At 34.6% G+C, this 15,818-nt stretch overlaps 1 protein-coding gene across 5 annotated transcripts; it reads left to right on the plus strand.

The window, feature by feature from the left end:
• The first annotated feature begins 10,265 nt into the window (after nt 1-10,265).
• LOC145055512 (uncharacterized) lies at nt 10,266-14,688 on the plus strand. 5 transcript variants are annotated; one of them, XM_079003867.1, is made up of 15 exons: nt 10,268-10,578; nt 11,164-11,328; nt 11,430-11,546; nt 11,633-11,717; nt 11,802-11,910; nt 12,015-12,082; nt 12,162-12,287; nt 12,374-13,194; nt 13,288-13,494; nt 13,593-13,653; nt 13,741-13,854; nt 13,936-14,049; nt 14,131-14,211; nt 14,347-14,416; nt 14,513-14,688. In XM_079003867.1, the coding sequence occupies exons 1-14, from the start codon at nt 10,505-10,507 to the stop codon at nt 14,371-14,373; spliced, it is 2,169 nt and encodes a 722-aa protein (XP_078859993.1). In that variant the 5' UTR covers nt 10,268-10,504; the 3' UTR covers nt 14,374-14,416; nt 14,513-14,688. The 5 variants fall into 5 exon arrangements, 3 of the variants coding, with proteins under 3 accessions (XP_078859992.1, XP_078859991.1, XP_078859993.1); XM_079003866.1 differs by having other exon boundaries at nt 10,266-10,578; nt 11,170-11,328; nt 11,633-11,910; XR_013685207.1 differs by having other exon boundaries at nt 10,267-10,578; nt 11,633-11,910; nt 14,131-14,261.
• The last annotated feature ends 1,130 nt before the right edge of the window (nt 14,689-15,818 follow it).

A 15,818-nucleotide genomic window follows, 5' to 3' on the forward strand; every position in this document is an offset into this window, starting at 1 on the left:
CGTAGAATATGTTAAACTAAGAACATCGATAAAAAGAACGCCCAAATCTGACTTCGTATGAAGAAGTTGTGATTTTTCGAAGTTTTGGATGAGCAATGTACAACCCGAAATTCGAATATTAGATTGAGTGACTTTTAGCTGACACGACCTAAACGAGAATTGAAGATATCGATAAGAGTAGCGTAACGAGAAAAAGATGGGCGAAAACGGACATCGGATGAAGAAGTTATGAGGATTTAATGGACCAATCATGTCCCGGCCTGTTAATAATATAAAATTTAAAATCAAGTCAAAATTAGCCGACGAAGTCTAAACGAAAGTTGTAGAGTACGTTCCAACCTTCGCGTGGATATAAAGAACGTCGAAAACGGAGCTCGTATGCGAAAGTTATGATTTTTAGAAGTCGAGAAGGAAAATTGTGAAACTGAGATGACGTGGCAACATCCGGACCCTCCATCGCTGATCACACCTCGCTTCGGATCATGCCACGAAGCCTTCGCATTACGCCCCGCGTACCTTCGGTCTTATCCGGGTCCTATCCGAGTGCGAGCCAGTTGGAACACGCCTGGCAACCTTATCCGAACTACGCCCAGCGTAGTTGAGTGGTACGCGCTGCGAAGGGTCTCCGATTTTTCACTCATTTTTCAACTCCTTCTCTCTCTACTTTCTCTCACTGCCCCTCTAACCCCCCCTAAACCCTAGATAAGGCCCCTAGCACCCTAAGGAAGCCTCGAGGCTCCCGGAGTCCCGAGAAAAAGAGCCTTTCGATTTCGAAACGCTGCTCCAAATAAGTTTCGGTTTTCGATAAAATTCGTTGTAAGTGTGCTACGCTTACGCAATTTTTAATATAGCTTTCAAATAATTATAGGAATGTTATTAGGTCCTTAAAATAATTATTTAGACTATTATTATGAGTTATATTGAGTGTTATTAACGCTTATATAATAATAATAATAATAGTAAGACTAATTAATTTGTCGCGGTTATCGTTAGACTAAACCCTAGTGGTATTGGTACTAGGTTTTATCGAAGGAAATTGTTTTGAGAGTATCGAAGCGCTGTCTGAGTGCTGAGTCATCACCTTTCAAGTGAGTGCATGGTCCCTTTCATCTTACACACAGATATGAAATATTTTACATAAATTACGTGCTATGCATGCATATTATCTGAATACTTGTTGTCTATGTTGGATGAATGATTTTATACATGTTTTAAATGACTTAAACTGTATATTTATATCTACTAATATATTGGGATAAAACATGGGTAGACGAAATAGTTGGTGTGTGATGAAATAAAATAATGAGAGATAGGAGATGATAATTAGGTGAGGATAGATAGGTGATGATGAATCGGTGATGTAGGATACTACAACCTTGTCCGACAATTTGGAGATGTAGTCATCTACCAGAGTATAGATGGCGACCACGGACTATTATAGACAACCCTGTGGAAACACCAGCAGGCTCATAACCTGTAGGTGATGAATTACGAGTTCAGGCGATGTTGTAACTACGTATTCATGCGATGATACTCTAACCCCTTACTATAAATTACGAGTTCAGGCGATGATGTAACTACGTATTCATGCGATGATACTCTAACCCCTTACTATGAATTACGAGTTCAGGCGATGTTGTAACTAAGTATTCATGCGATGATACCCTAACCCTTGTTGGGCACGTATTGAGGGAGTAATCCCTGAATCAATACTGTCTATGCGATGTAGGCGATGATCCTTAGGGAGAGTCCTTAGGAACAAACATATAAGGAAATGCAATGTAAGGAGATGAGAGGTAAATATGATGTAGGAGATGACCCTTAGGATAAATCCTTAGGGAAGGTACTTAGGAATAAAGAAGATAATGGGGATGAGTAATTGGGTTAATTGTTTGATGATTGAACATAATAATTATATTATTGTGGGTTGAAAACCTTATGTACTCACCAGGTTTCCCAACCTGACCCACTCCAGTTTATTTATATCACAGGTGTTGATATGAAGTCACATTACACTGAGAGATTTAAAGAGATGTAGATCACTAGTGTAAATAAATGTAACTTCTGTTTATGCTTATGTTTCTGTATTAACGATGACATCCCAAACGTTTTAAAATGAATAAAATACGTTTTTTCGAAAATGTTTTAATAACGTATTTATCATGTTTTTCTGGGAACAAATTCCGCAACATTTTTATTAAAAAGAAGTACTCTGATTTTTATAAAGCATAAACAAAATCGGTCTTTTCTGGTCGTGAAAATGGGGATGTCACAATAATAGGGGTCGAAAATGATTTTTTGACAAAATATTATTTAGAATAAATAATATTAACCAAGTTGTAGAATATGTCTCAAGGGTTTCGTACATATAAAGAACGCCGAAATCCGAGTTATAACGAAGAAGTTATGACCCGTCAAAGTTTCGCGACGGAACCGGCACGACACCGGGAAGCGTAAATAGTGAATTTACGATGGAGAAATATTCAGCCTTAGCGATCTAAACGAAAGTCGTAGAATTCATTAAACCGAGAGTGTCCACAAAAAGAATGTCAAAATCTGACTTCGTATGAGGAAGTTATGATTTTTCGAAGTTTCAGCTTAACAGTGTACAACCCGAAATCCGAACATTAGATCGAGCGGTTTTTAGCAGACATAACCTAAACGAGAATAGAAGATCTCATTAAAAGTAGCATAACGATAAAAAGATTGACGAAAACGAACGTCGGATGAAGAAATTATGAAATTTTAACGGACAAATCCTATAACGGCTTGTTAATAATATAACTTTTAAAATAAAGTCAAAATTAGCCAATGGAGTCTAAACGAAAGTTGTTGAGTACGTTCCCGCCTTCACGTGGATATAAAGAACGTCGAAATCGTACGCAAAAGTTATGAATTTTAAAAGTTGGGAAAGAAAAATGTGAAACTGCGAGGGGGGTGATGACGTGGCTCGATCAGGGTCGTTGCTTGCTGGTCACGGTCTGGTCTTCGGATTCGGACACCCGACCTTGCTACGCCTCACGTACGAGAGGAACTCCCCGCGTCCGAGTACATCGCGCGTCGGAAGAGGGTTACGCCTAGCGGTCTTCGGTTGAGCGGTTCTGGAGCATGCCACGATGACCCATCCGAGGAGCGTCACCTGCTGTTATTATCCAAGCCTACGCCCCGCGTAGCCAAGGGCTACGTCCAGCGTAGTTCGAGGCCTCGTAGGCTATAAAAAGGCAGCAAAGACAGTCGACTTCTTCACTCATTTCTCACATCTTTCGCTCACTACTTTCTCTCTCTAACCCATTTTAACACCCCCCCCCCCCAAACCCTAGGAAACCTCCCTAGCACCCGAAGGAATCCCCGAGGCTCCCGGAGTCCCGAGAAAAAGGGTCTTTCGGTTTCGAAACGCTGCTCCGAGCAAAGCCCAATTTTCTTTAAAATCCGTTGTAAGTGAGCTACGCCTACGCTATTTTTAATATAGCTTTTATTTAATTATAGTAACGTTATTAGGAACTTATAATAATTATTTGAGCTATTATTATGAGTTATATAGTGTTGTTTTACGCATATATAATAATAATAACAGTCAGACTATTAAATTAGTCTCGGTAAATACTGAACTAAACCCTAGTGGTAATGATACTAGGTTTTGTCGAGGGAAATTGTTTTAAGAGTAACGAAGTGCTATCCGAGTACCGAGTCACCACTGTATCAGGTGAATGCATAGTTACTTTCATCTTACACATAGATATGAAGTATTTTATATAAATTACGTGCTATGTGTGCATATTATCTGAGTACTTGTTGTCTATGCTAGATGAACGATTTTATACACGTTTTAAATGATTTAAATTGTATATGTATTTTATATCTACCAAAATGTTGGGGTAAAACATGGGTAGATGTAATAGATGAAATATGAGTTGGATGATGAGGTGAGAGGTGAAATAGACCATGAGGTGAGGGTGAGGGGTGGACGATGTGAGAAGCCTTATACCCAAATGTTGGCCCCGTTATCTAGCAGAGTATAGATGACAACCACAGACTATTCTAGACAGTCCATTGGAACACTAGCAGGCTCGCAACCTATAGGTGTTGTGAACGATGTGTTCACCGGTGTACTCTAAAAACCCATTGACATGTATTGCGAGTGGACTCTCGAAAACGATATTATCAATAAAACCCTGGCAGATGCGCCTAAAGGACTCTACCGGCAAAAGCGCCTAATAGAGAACCTCATAACCCCGACAGATGCACCTAAAGGACTATACCGACAGATGCGCCTTATAAAGAACGTCACAGTTTTGGAAGCTGCGCCTAAGTGATAGAACTAGTATATGTGCTTGATAGCGGTGTCATTAAGAGTGTGCAAAAAACCGTAAAACCGAAAAACCGAACCGATCCGGTCAATCCGAAACCGAAAAAACCGAAACCGTAAAAAACCAAAACCAAAAAAAACTGAAACCGAAAAAACCAAATATATACGAGTCGGTTCCGGTTTTGATATTTAGATATATGTGGATACCCGAACCGAACCGTATTACATTATATATATATATATATATATATATATATATATATATATATATACACACTTTACACATTATTGAAGCATTAGTTCATTAAATTAAATGTTTTTATTTTAGTCCCGCATATATAGTTGATAGGTATGTCTTATGTCATGATTTATTAATTGTGATTATTAATGGAACATTGAATAGTAATCTGACTATTTGACCAAATTAGACTCTTAGTACATACCATGTACCAATTAACGGCTTTACACGTCTTATGTATTTTTTTTTTCTCAATTTTTATATATTTATTTATATTATTATGAATTATATGTTTTGTGTCAAATGTATCAATGTATGGTATCTTATTAATGTCTATGTATCAGATTTATCATTTTTTTTTGGTAATGTATGGTGTTAGAACTCCAACAAAATTTGATTTTTTTAGCGGGTAACCGTGGACCGAACCGTGGTTACCCGTCTTGATACGGTTCAGTTCGGTTCGGTTCTTTACACAATTCGGTTCGGTTACGGATAGTGCATGTAAGGTATCCGCCTCGTGGTCACGATTCATAATCTTATTATTATCCGAACCGAACCGTCCTGTGAACACCCCTAGGTGTCATAGGCAACGATGGACTTCGTACCTATTCCTTAGGAAAATCCTTAGGAATGAATGAACGAGAAATAATTGATTCTTAGGGTAGACCCTTAAGAATAAAGAAGACAATGGATATGGGTAATTGGGTTGATTGCTTGATTCTTTAAACATAATATTTATATTATTGTGGGATGAAAACCCTATGTACTCACCAGGTTTCCCAACCTAACCCACTCGGTTTATTTATATCACAGGTGTTGATATGAAGTCACATTACATTGAGAGATTAAGGAGATATAGATCACTAGTGATAATGATAAGTTTTGTTTATGCTTATGTTTCTATATTGACGATGACATCCCAAATGTTTTAAAATAAATAAAAATATATTTTCTTCGGAAATGCTTTTGATAACGTATTTATCATGTTTTACTGGGAACAAATTCCGCAACATTTTCATTAAAAGAGGTATTATGATTTTTATAAAGCATAAACAAAATTGGTCTTTTCTGGCCGTGAAAATGGGGATGTCACACCGAGTCTCCTGCATGCCATTACTATATAGTCGATTCTAGTTGATTTCAGTGCATCCAATTCATAGATCTGGGCTTCTAGGGCTGGTTTTGCACGTAAAGTTTCCAACTTTACGTGCATGCACACGGGAATGGGCTAGAATACCAAAATCACCCAACACTAAGCACTTAGGGTTTGGAACAAGGCTATATTTGCATAAAGGTAGATATATTGAGTTCCTAGATCTCAATAACATCCAGATCTATGGTCTCCATCCTAAGGAGAGCTCAAATCTCGAGTTTGAATCATATAAAGCTCCAAAAGAGACATAAACAAACATAAAAGAAGGTTTAATGGAAGAATAAGCAAGGTAATAACTTTATTACCAGAATATGAAGCATATAGAAGCAAGGTTTTGGATCTCCTTTCTCTTATATTGATCTTCTTTTCCTTCCTTCTCTTTTACAACTCCCAAGCTATCACAAAACACTAAAGCTCAACAATAGGGACTAGGGTTTTACAGAGAAATGCTCTAAAGGTGCTGGAGGTTGGGGTGGGAGGCCATAATGACGTTTAAATAGGGTACAAACCCTGGGATTTAGGGTTTCATCCAGACAAGCGGACTCGCCGAGTCTGAAATATGGACTCGTCGAGTTGCCAACTAAAAACACGTGCAATTCCCGTCTCTACTCGACGAGTTGGGTTACTGACTCGTTGAGCACCTCTTAAGAAAGGAAAATACTTTATATAAATCACTTACCAGAAATGGGGCGTTACATTGGAAATGAGTTAAGGCCTTTAAATAGGGTCCAAGACCCTAAATTTGGGTTTGAGTCTAAGTCGCGTACGCCCAACGTACATCTGGTACACTTAACGTACGCGAAGGAACCTTCGCGATCACTCCAACCATGTACACCTAACGTACATCACACACCTTTAACTATTCTGACTTCCGAAGACCATAACTTCCTCGTTCTAACTCCAATTTTGATGATCCTTATATACACGGAAAGGTATTGAGGAGCTCTACAACACTATCTAATTACTTTTGACTTACCACACCTTGAACTAAAATCCTTAATTCATAAAAGGCCTTAACCATCACTTTTACCATTATACCCTTGGGCTCAAAAATACAACCCGAACTCTTGGATCACATTATCTACATTACCCACATCCAAAATGGCTCTAAACTTTTATTTTCCCAAAGCCCAAAGCCTTAATATAATTGATCTTCGGGTCACAACCCCGAACTATGAAATGACTCGAAATAGGGTGTTACATTCTTCCTCTTCTAACTTCTTATAACCGCTGACATCTTTGATCCTAACAATATCGACATCATGTTCATTGTGCTTAAATAAGCTCTTAATCTCTAGTTTTGGCATACAAATGTCTTTTTATTTATATTTCGTATTTAGATATCTATTTGTTGCTTGGGGATGAAAGATTTACAAATTAATTTGATTCCATCTAGTTTGGTTCTTAGGAGATTTGCTTATGAACTTTGTATGGGGAAAACAATGGAAGCCACTGGAGGTGAAGATAGTAAAAGTCATGGGGCTTTGAAAATGGGATGGACATGGATGAATAAGGTATGAATGAGGGTGAGAGTAAGATAATTGGTTGAACTATTCCACCATAAAGTGCATGGTCTCCAATGGTAAAAAAAAGCTTATTTTGAGGTTAATTATAAATATTTGACCTTTCTCGTTGACCCTTCGAGCTTCCAGTGACATCCATATTGATTATTTATTCTCTAAACATAATATCTTCTAACAATTAACAAAAGTTATCGATCCCTATAAATATATAGCCGGTCAATTAGGAACTTCGACATACTTAAATAATGGTTCCTTAAATATGATGCCTTATGTTACTTATGTATATAGACACACTTAGATGTTTTTTTTTATTTTATTTATATATTCTTAAGTTTACATGAATACAAATTAACATACGATTATCATGTCTATGATAGCATATTCAAAATGAAAACTATGTAGTTATGATCTTCAAATTATGATATAGTAATTTTCCAAAATGTTAGATTTGTACATCCATTTATTATATATTGATATGTCAATCATATGTACTAAAAATATCACGTGCTAACAATTTCAACACTTTCAAGCATTAAGAGTACACGATATGCATGAATGACTATGCGGGAGAAGATCAATTTTCATGAAGTAGCACCAAGAACACCTTTCATAGTATCCCAGTACCGAGCTCAAGTTGTCATTCACAATATTCATGTTTGTGCATTTAAGTACATTTTGTTTCAGTATTTGTATATTTTGTTATGTACTAGTTGCTAATACGAAAGAGAGAGGATGCTAGGGATGAGAGGATAAGAATGATCCATAATTTCCACCATAATAAATAGAATACAAGTTATTAAAGAATTCATTATGCATTTCAATAAATACAAGTTGCTTTGTAAATGAGGTAACACTTTGTTTTTCATATTGAAAGGTGGGCAACATCAAATCAATGATATGTAATTTGAATAACATGTTTTATGCAACACTATGAAACATTTTTTAAAGTTTGGTATATTAATGAAACATTAAATTTTAAGGGAAAATGACTCTTGAGGGTAATTAACTTTTGCGTTTGTACTCATTTGGTCCCTTTTCTTTTTTTTGTATTCAATATACCATCGAACTTGTTGTTGGTGTTTACCATAGCCCTTTTGACCGGCTTTTGACCTGTGATAGCCGGTCAAAGGGTTATGGTGAACACAGACAACAAGTTCGATGGTATATTGAGTACAAAAAAAAGAAAAGGGACCAAATGAGAACAAACGCAACAGTTGGTTACCCTCCTGATTCATTTTCCCTTTACTCATTTACAACAAATCCCACATCATTTCCTACTGATATTAATGACTTTTATGAGATTCATTCTTGCTTCTCTTCAAAACATAACCTACGAAAGGACATTATTCATACATGTACAACTTTGTAATGCACTTGAATATTTATTAGGGGAATCTTGACTAAGCAGGTGCATTTCATGACTACATTTACATTTCCAATCAAATGATTTATCGTATCATGCATTCTAGACAAGTCTACAAACGAGTGGAATCACAAGTGCTATGATTTTTGAGTTTACTTAGCTTTAAGATCGAACTCATGGGATAAGATACAACATCAGTATGTACAAACGCAAAAGTTAATTACCCTCAAGAGTCATTTTCCCAAATTTTAACAATACTTTATGTTTAACAAAGTGATGTAATGTTATGAATTAATCCGAGTCGAAAAAACCGAAACAAGGCTAAAAAATGTAGAAAACAAAAAAAACCGAAACTAAAATGCCCCCCTCAAAACAAAAAAAAAAGAAAATACCGAATACAAAGACAATAAGACCGAAAAAAACTCGATCAAAACCAAATTGATTTCGATAAAAAAACCAAAGAATATCAAAATCTATCTGGAATTTCTTTATAAATGTTTATATCACACCATGATACCGTGCAAATGGGTTATACATTATTATTTATTATGATTCCATGATAAAATCGTTCAAAAATTTAAATTAAAAAAAAATCATATTTCACAAAAATATTCATCCAATTTATTTGATTAAAATAAACAACTTTTTGTTATAATAAAATACAATTCTATATTTTTAAATGCATCATTCATTAATATCAAACACTCTCAAAAAACTCTAATCAAACAAATGCAATAGAACTGATATGTAACTTAAAAATGAAATTTTGAATGTAAAGGGTTGTTTGTTTTCTTTAAGAAAAACCACTCCCGACCATTTTTGGTTGTGTCACGCAGTACAAGCATAACAACTGATATTTCACAGATGTTTGTTTTTTAGAAGACTTTTAACTTAAAAACTGTTGTGTGTGTGATGCGTGACGCAATACTTAATCTTTCTATTCAAACCACTTTTTCACCTTATTTTAAGTTATATTATTCAACATAAATTTGTTTTAATTTTTTTTAATAGTATTTTTATTATTTTAATAATATTACGAAGAATATTATAAACATTTCGAATATATTTCATATAGTTTCAAAACCATTTGGTAAATTTCATATAAATATTTTTTTGTGTTACATTATCTATAACCAGATATTAATAAATTATATAGTTAATAATTAAAATTAACAAATTTATTGAAACTAACCGGAAAAATAACCATTGTCTTCGAAAATTTAACAAAAAAACATGTTAACTAAATTAACAATTTTATTTACTGTTATTTAACAAATATTATGCTTAATTATTTTATATAAACATCTTTTAAAATTACATCATCACATTGATCTTTATATTTTATTTACATATGATTAAACTAACTAATTTTTTATCTAGAATTATTTATTATTATTATATGATTAATTTCAATTTATTACGGTAATAACAAATATAGAATAAAGTTAATGATATGGTTGGTAGTTATCATTTTATAAAAAACAAACAACTCTAACTAAGTGAGTTTTAAAATGAAAAACTTATCCAAATTATTTCATACCGGTAGCTCATCCAAATTGATTAATAGCTATTTAAAAAAAACGAATACAACGGGTTCGGATATTTGTGAATTTTGATTATTTAATACCAGTAACTAATAGGGTTTTAAGAAGAAAAGCTTATCCAAATTATATTCCGGATTTTTCTATTAAAAATACACAGAGGGGAGATTTGTCCCTTTGGCCTTTGTTGTACGTCATCCGGATTTAGCTTTCTGGTTTCGCTCGCTAGGGTTTCTCTTCACAAATCTCAATCTAATCGAAGAACAGAAAAGAGAGACCAATAGGCGGTTACAACTAGGGTTCCAGTTTGTTAGATTTTTCTGCTCCCTATCTGCAACATATTTATCAATAAGAATCCTTTTGTATCTTGATTTACATGAATGGATACAAGTTCATGCCTTGATGATCTCAACACCCTCTCATCATCTTCTTTACCGTCTCAAATCCATCAAAAGTGAGATTATAGTCTTTGCCTCTTCTCAATTGTTTATAATTTGAATTCGATGGTAAATATGTCAACAGGAACATTACAGGATTGTCGATTGATCTTCCTTGTTTATATACGTGTCTTTTTTATATTACATGAATGTCCAATTTTGGTATTTAAATTGAAAAAAAAACATGATCTGTTAGGAATTTATGCACACCAACGATGCCTATTGACATATATCAGATCATTAGACGATCATAATCAGACAAATTATGCTCTCTAACTCTGTCATAAGCAGTAACGTACTAAATAAAAAATTCTGCTCGTTTGTGCTTCATATTTTGGTTGTTTGCACATTTGATTTCTTCTCAGATCAGCTTCAGATGATAATTTTGTTGTTGAATTGAACTTTGAAGTTGGCGATCTTGTATAATTTTGTTTCTTATAGGTTTCCATGTGGGTATGCTTGTAGGATTAGAATGTTATGTCTTATAATGCTTAAGCAAACGAATGATTTTCTTAATGATTCTTGGCTAGCAGAACTTTCCATATTATATTAGTAATGAATGTACTTTGATACCAGCCATCTCACATACACTTTTTTCTTAGTGATAGAAACGTGCTTCATCTGTTGGCAAGAAGGGAGATAGCTCCTAGAACAGCAAAATGCTTGCCAAAAAGGCAGTGGGGAGAAGTTTCTAATCACAAACATCAGTCATTTGTTAAACCTGAAAGTGAAAGAGTGAGGAACTCAAGACGCGAACTTCTTTCATGGTACATCTATTATTTTCTTATAATATAATTCATAATGCCTCTGAAGAAAATGAGTAGATTAGCCACAGTGTTTGATTAGTTATTTGTTTTTATGTTCCCAGGGTGGAAGCTGAGTCCTTGCGATGTTTATCAGCCAAATACTGTCCTTTGGTCCCTTCTCCTAGGTCAACCATTGCAGCAGCATTTAGTGCAGATGGGAAAATTCTTGCTTCTACTCAGTATGTTGTCAGTAGTCTTTGTTTTGTTCTTTGTGGCATTTCTTTAATTATATGTATATTGAAATCACTTGTTTTGGGATTTACAGTGGTGATCATACTGTTAAAATTATCGATTGCCAAACTGGAAAATGTGAAAAGGTGCTGAGTGGTCATCGAAGAACTCCTTGGGTGGTAAGATGCATGTGCATTACTCACCTTTATCCTTCTCTGATTCAACTGTTGAAATATGTGCTGATATTGATTGTGGTTTTACAGGTTAGATTCCACCCACTGCATCCAGAAATACTTGCAAGTGGAAGTTTGGATCATGAAGTTCGATTATGGAATGCGAATACATCAGAATGCATAGGGTCCCGTGATTTTTGTAATGTCTAATCACTTTCTTTCTCTCTTATTCCAAATAAAATAAAACATTTTCTTTTGTTAAATAGTCATTAAATATATATTCTTATATCTTATTTGTGGCAGATCGGCCTATTGCTTCAATTGCCTTCCATGCTGAAGGAGAACTTCTTGCAGTTGCTGCAGGCCATAAGGTTTTATTTATTTTTTTTTGTCAAATCTAATTATTGTTTATTATTATATTGAGTGTTGACATAATCTTTGTATTTCCAGCTGTATTTGTGGCATTACAATAGCAGAGGAGAAACTTCCTCACCTACTATTGTATTAAGAACAAGACGTTCTCTTCGTGCTGTTCACTTCCATCCACATTCTGCTCCATTTTTGTTAACTGCCGAGGTAAAGTAAAAGTAAAAACACTCTTGACATGTTTCTTTAATTATTTTTTACTGATTATATGGTTGACTTTGACTTTGACTTTCCAGGTCAATGATCTTGACTCTTCGGATTCAACAATGGCACCTGCGACATCTCTTGGATATCTGCATTACCCTCCACCCGCTGTATATATGGGAAACATGCATTCCATTGATCGTCTAAGTTTAGCTGCTGAGCTTCCATTGATGCCTGTGCCTCTCTTCTGTTCTCCTGATTCAAGGCCACAACTACATATTGGAAACAGAGACAACACACAATCAGAATCATCCGATCGACTTCAAGTTCTTGCAAATGCAACAGAACTGTATGAACAAATGATGGCTTCTTCTGTTCCAACTGAAATGCAAATGGATGTCACTGAGGTACAACAACCACAACTTCCAGATGACTACAGGGAAAACGCTTCTTCCAATATGGATACTTCCGTGTCCACGGGTCGACCCACGGACGATCTGTTCAGAGAGCGTGTGTGTTGGGAGTTGCCTTTCATGCAAGGATGGCTGGTGGGTCAAAGTCAAAGTCAAAGTCAAAACCAAGCTGAACATTCTGGTAGTGGTAATAGGGGGGAGGTTGTAGAGGCTTCGTTAGTTGTACCTTATGGTACAAGGGATGTTTCTTCAAATACTGCTTCGACTTCTTCTTCTAATAGGGTGAGTGGTGTGATGAGTAATGATGGAATTGGAGGTGATAGTTTCCCTATCATTAGCAGAATACAGTCTCAACTTTCTGCATCATTAAGTGCTACTGCTGCTGCTGAGTTGCCATGTACTGTAAAACTAAGAATATGGCCTCATGATTTTAAAAATCCTTGTGCTTCACTCAAGGCTGAAAAATGTCGTCTCATAATACCACATGCAGTACTTTGTAGGTAAGCTTGCTCGCATAAATCATATTCATGCCTTCAGTTACATTTACATGTAATGCTTTTGTTTGATGATATTATATATTGTTAATGTTATAGTGAAATGGGGGCGCATTTTTCACCATGTGGGAGATATCTAGCTGCTTGTGTGGCATGTGTACTTCCACAGTTTGAAGGTGATCCTGGGATATCAACACAACATAATAATAATCATCAAGAAAGGGCGGGAACATCTCCAACTAGACATCCCATTTCTGCTCGCCAAGTCATGTATGAGCTTCGGATATATTCGCTCGAGGATGCAACGTAAACTTTCAATTCCTTTTTCTATTTAGCATTTTATATTTTTTTATATATATATCTTGATTGAAAATTAATAATGGATTGATATTGATTTGATGTAGTTTTGGTACTGTACTTATTTCGAGGCCGATTAGAGCTGCTCATTGTTTAACATCTATTCAGGTAAGTAGGTTTATTTATTGTATATCTAATCTGAATAAATCTACTTTCTGTTTGAATGTAAATTAATTAATTTAAAAATGTTTGCAGTTTTCGCCAACTTCTGAACACATATTGCTTGCTTATGGTCGACGTCACAGTTCCCTTCTTAAAAGCATTGTTATTAATGGGGAGACCTCGTTATCCATTTACACAGTTTTAGAGGTTATTTTTTTTTCTAATTTTCTATCCACATTTGTAGATTGATGGTGGTTTATTATTTAAACATATGGTTTTGGGTTTCAGGTATATAGAGTTTCAGATATGGAACTTGTGAGTGTGCTTCCGAGTGCAGAAGATGAGGTCAATGTAGCTTGCTTTCATCCTCTTGCTGGAGGTGGTCTTGTTTATGGAACCAAGGTCTGTACTTTATCTAATAAAATAAAAAATAAAAAAACTATAGTCTATATTTTTATTTTTATTATTTATTTTTGGTTGTAGGAAGGCAAACTAAGAATCCTTCAGCATGATGGTGGTCATGCGCCCAGACCTGATCACTTTTTTGAAGCAAGAGCAGTTGAGGTACAACCATAATGCATGCATACAGGTTGTCTAGACTCTAGATACTACTTGTATGTTATCTTCATTGATGACTTATCAAACAAAATTTGCTACAGAATATATAACTATTTGGTTCTGTATTTGATTATATTGTAGGTTCAGGCATATGCTTTAGAATGTTGAACATCAATATTGGGTGGTTATATTTCAGTATTTCACATCTCAGGTGCATACCATAAATCATAATCAAATATTTATTTCATATTTTCATTACACTTTTGCTTTTGTCAATTGTCAAATTGACTGTTTTTTTTGTTGGCAGGAAGCTAAAACTGATGCAGCCAGGTGATTTTTTTTTTTACCATCTTTCGTTTGTAGCCTTCCACATGTTTGAGCATTTGCTTGTATTTTAACAACTTGTTGTATACACCCATAAACTAGTCATTACAAATGGCTACATTTTGGATCAATGTAAATTATTAATTACTAGTTTGTCAACTTTTGCTATTAAGATATCTTTGTACTGCTCAAAATTGGAACTCAATCATTTACTAGTCAATCATGTTTTTATCAAAGTAGTAAAATTATGTGGTATGAAATGGTAACTTCAAATGATTAAGTCCATATAGATGATGAACTCTCAACCTCAAGGAGGAAGGACAGCACCAAATACCATAGAAAATAAATATAAACATTGAAGATGGACAAATTCATTAGCTCAATTATTGATGTAAAAAAGCATAACAATTTCTAAGCTTCTAAAAAACTAGGGCTGTGTTTGGCGTGCCACAGCTAGCTTATTTTTCGAGCTTTTTTATGTTGTTGTGTTTGGTAGGCCAAAAAATAGCTTTTAAGTTAGCTTTTTGAAAAACTACTTAGACTAGCTTTTTAGGAGCTTTTTTAAAATTTTCCAAATACACCCCTTAATTAATTATAAAAACACATACTCCTACATGTCCTTTTATGTAATTTTATATATTTAAGCTAGTTTACCAAATGTTATTTTTTTATCAGCTAGCTTTTCAGTTATCAGCTAGTTTTTTATTTAACAGCTAACTTTTCAGCTATCAGCTAGTACGCCAAATATAGCCTAGGTTATAAATCGACATCTAATTTTCATGTAAGATGTCATGTTATTTCTTTTAAAGCCACGTAGGCTAGTTAACTGGTACTGAAAAGCTTACTGGTTACAAACTATCATTTTAGTCATTATCATAACATAAAATGGTTTATTAAATAAAAACATAGTGATTTTTTCGTACATTGAAAGATAACAGGTTGTGATTTTTTTAAGACCACCTAGTCTAGGTAACTTTACCTACTATCAAGGGTTTGCCATTTACAAATAATTATTTCAGGCATTATAACAAAATGATTTTATTGTGCGAAATAGTAATATAATAATTTTTCCACGATTTAAATGAATAATAAGTTGAGTTTTTCTATGGTTTTCCCAATTTCGTATTATATAATTATTTCAATTTTTTGTAACCAATCATCTTATATCATACATACTTATAAAACTAGCATTTTTTCTTGAATCTCATGCATTTGAAACCCCATTTTTTAACTTCCTTTCACCACATTCATTTGAAACTCCCATGACTTTTCAATTTCTTTACAATAAT

Source organism: Lactuca serriola, chromosome 5, assembly GCF_051521515.1.
Source record: "Lactuca serriola cultivar US96UC23 chromosome 5, Lser_US96UC23_V15, whole genome shotgun sequence".
Taxonomy (NCBI): Eukaryota; Viridiplantae; Streptophyta; class Magnoliopsida; order Asterales; family Asteraceae; genus Lactuca; species Lactuca serriola.

What these genes read in the sequence shown, in the direction of transcription:
- LOC145055512 (XM_079003865.1), top strand. Translation starts at nt 10,505, where the DNA reads ATGGATACAAGTTCATGCCTTGATGATCTCAACACCCTCTCATCATCT. An exon ending in CCGTCTCAAATCCATCAAAA is followed by an intron (nt 10,579 to 11,163) that starts GTGAGATTATAG and finishes CTTTTTTCTTAG; the next exon opens with TGATAGAAACGTGCTTCATC. An exon ending in CAGTTGCTGCAGGCCATAAG is followed by an intron (nt 12,083 to 12,161) that starts GTTTTATTTATT and finishes TTGTATTTCCAG; the next exon opens with CTGTATTTGTGGCATTACAA.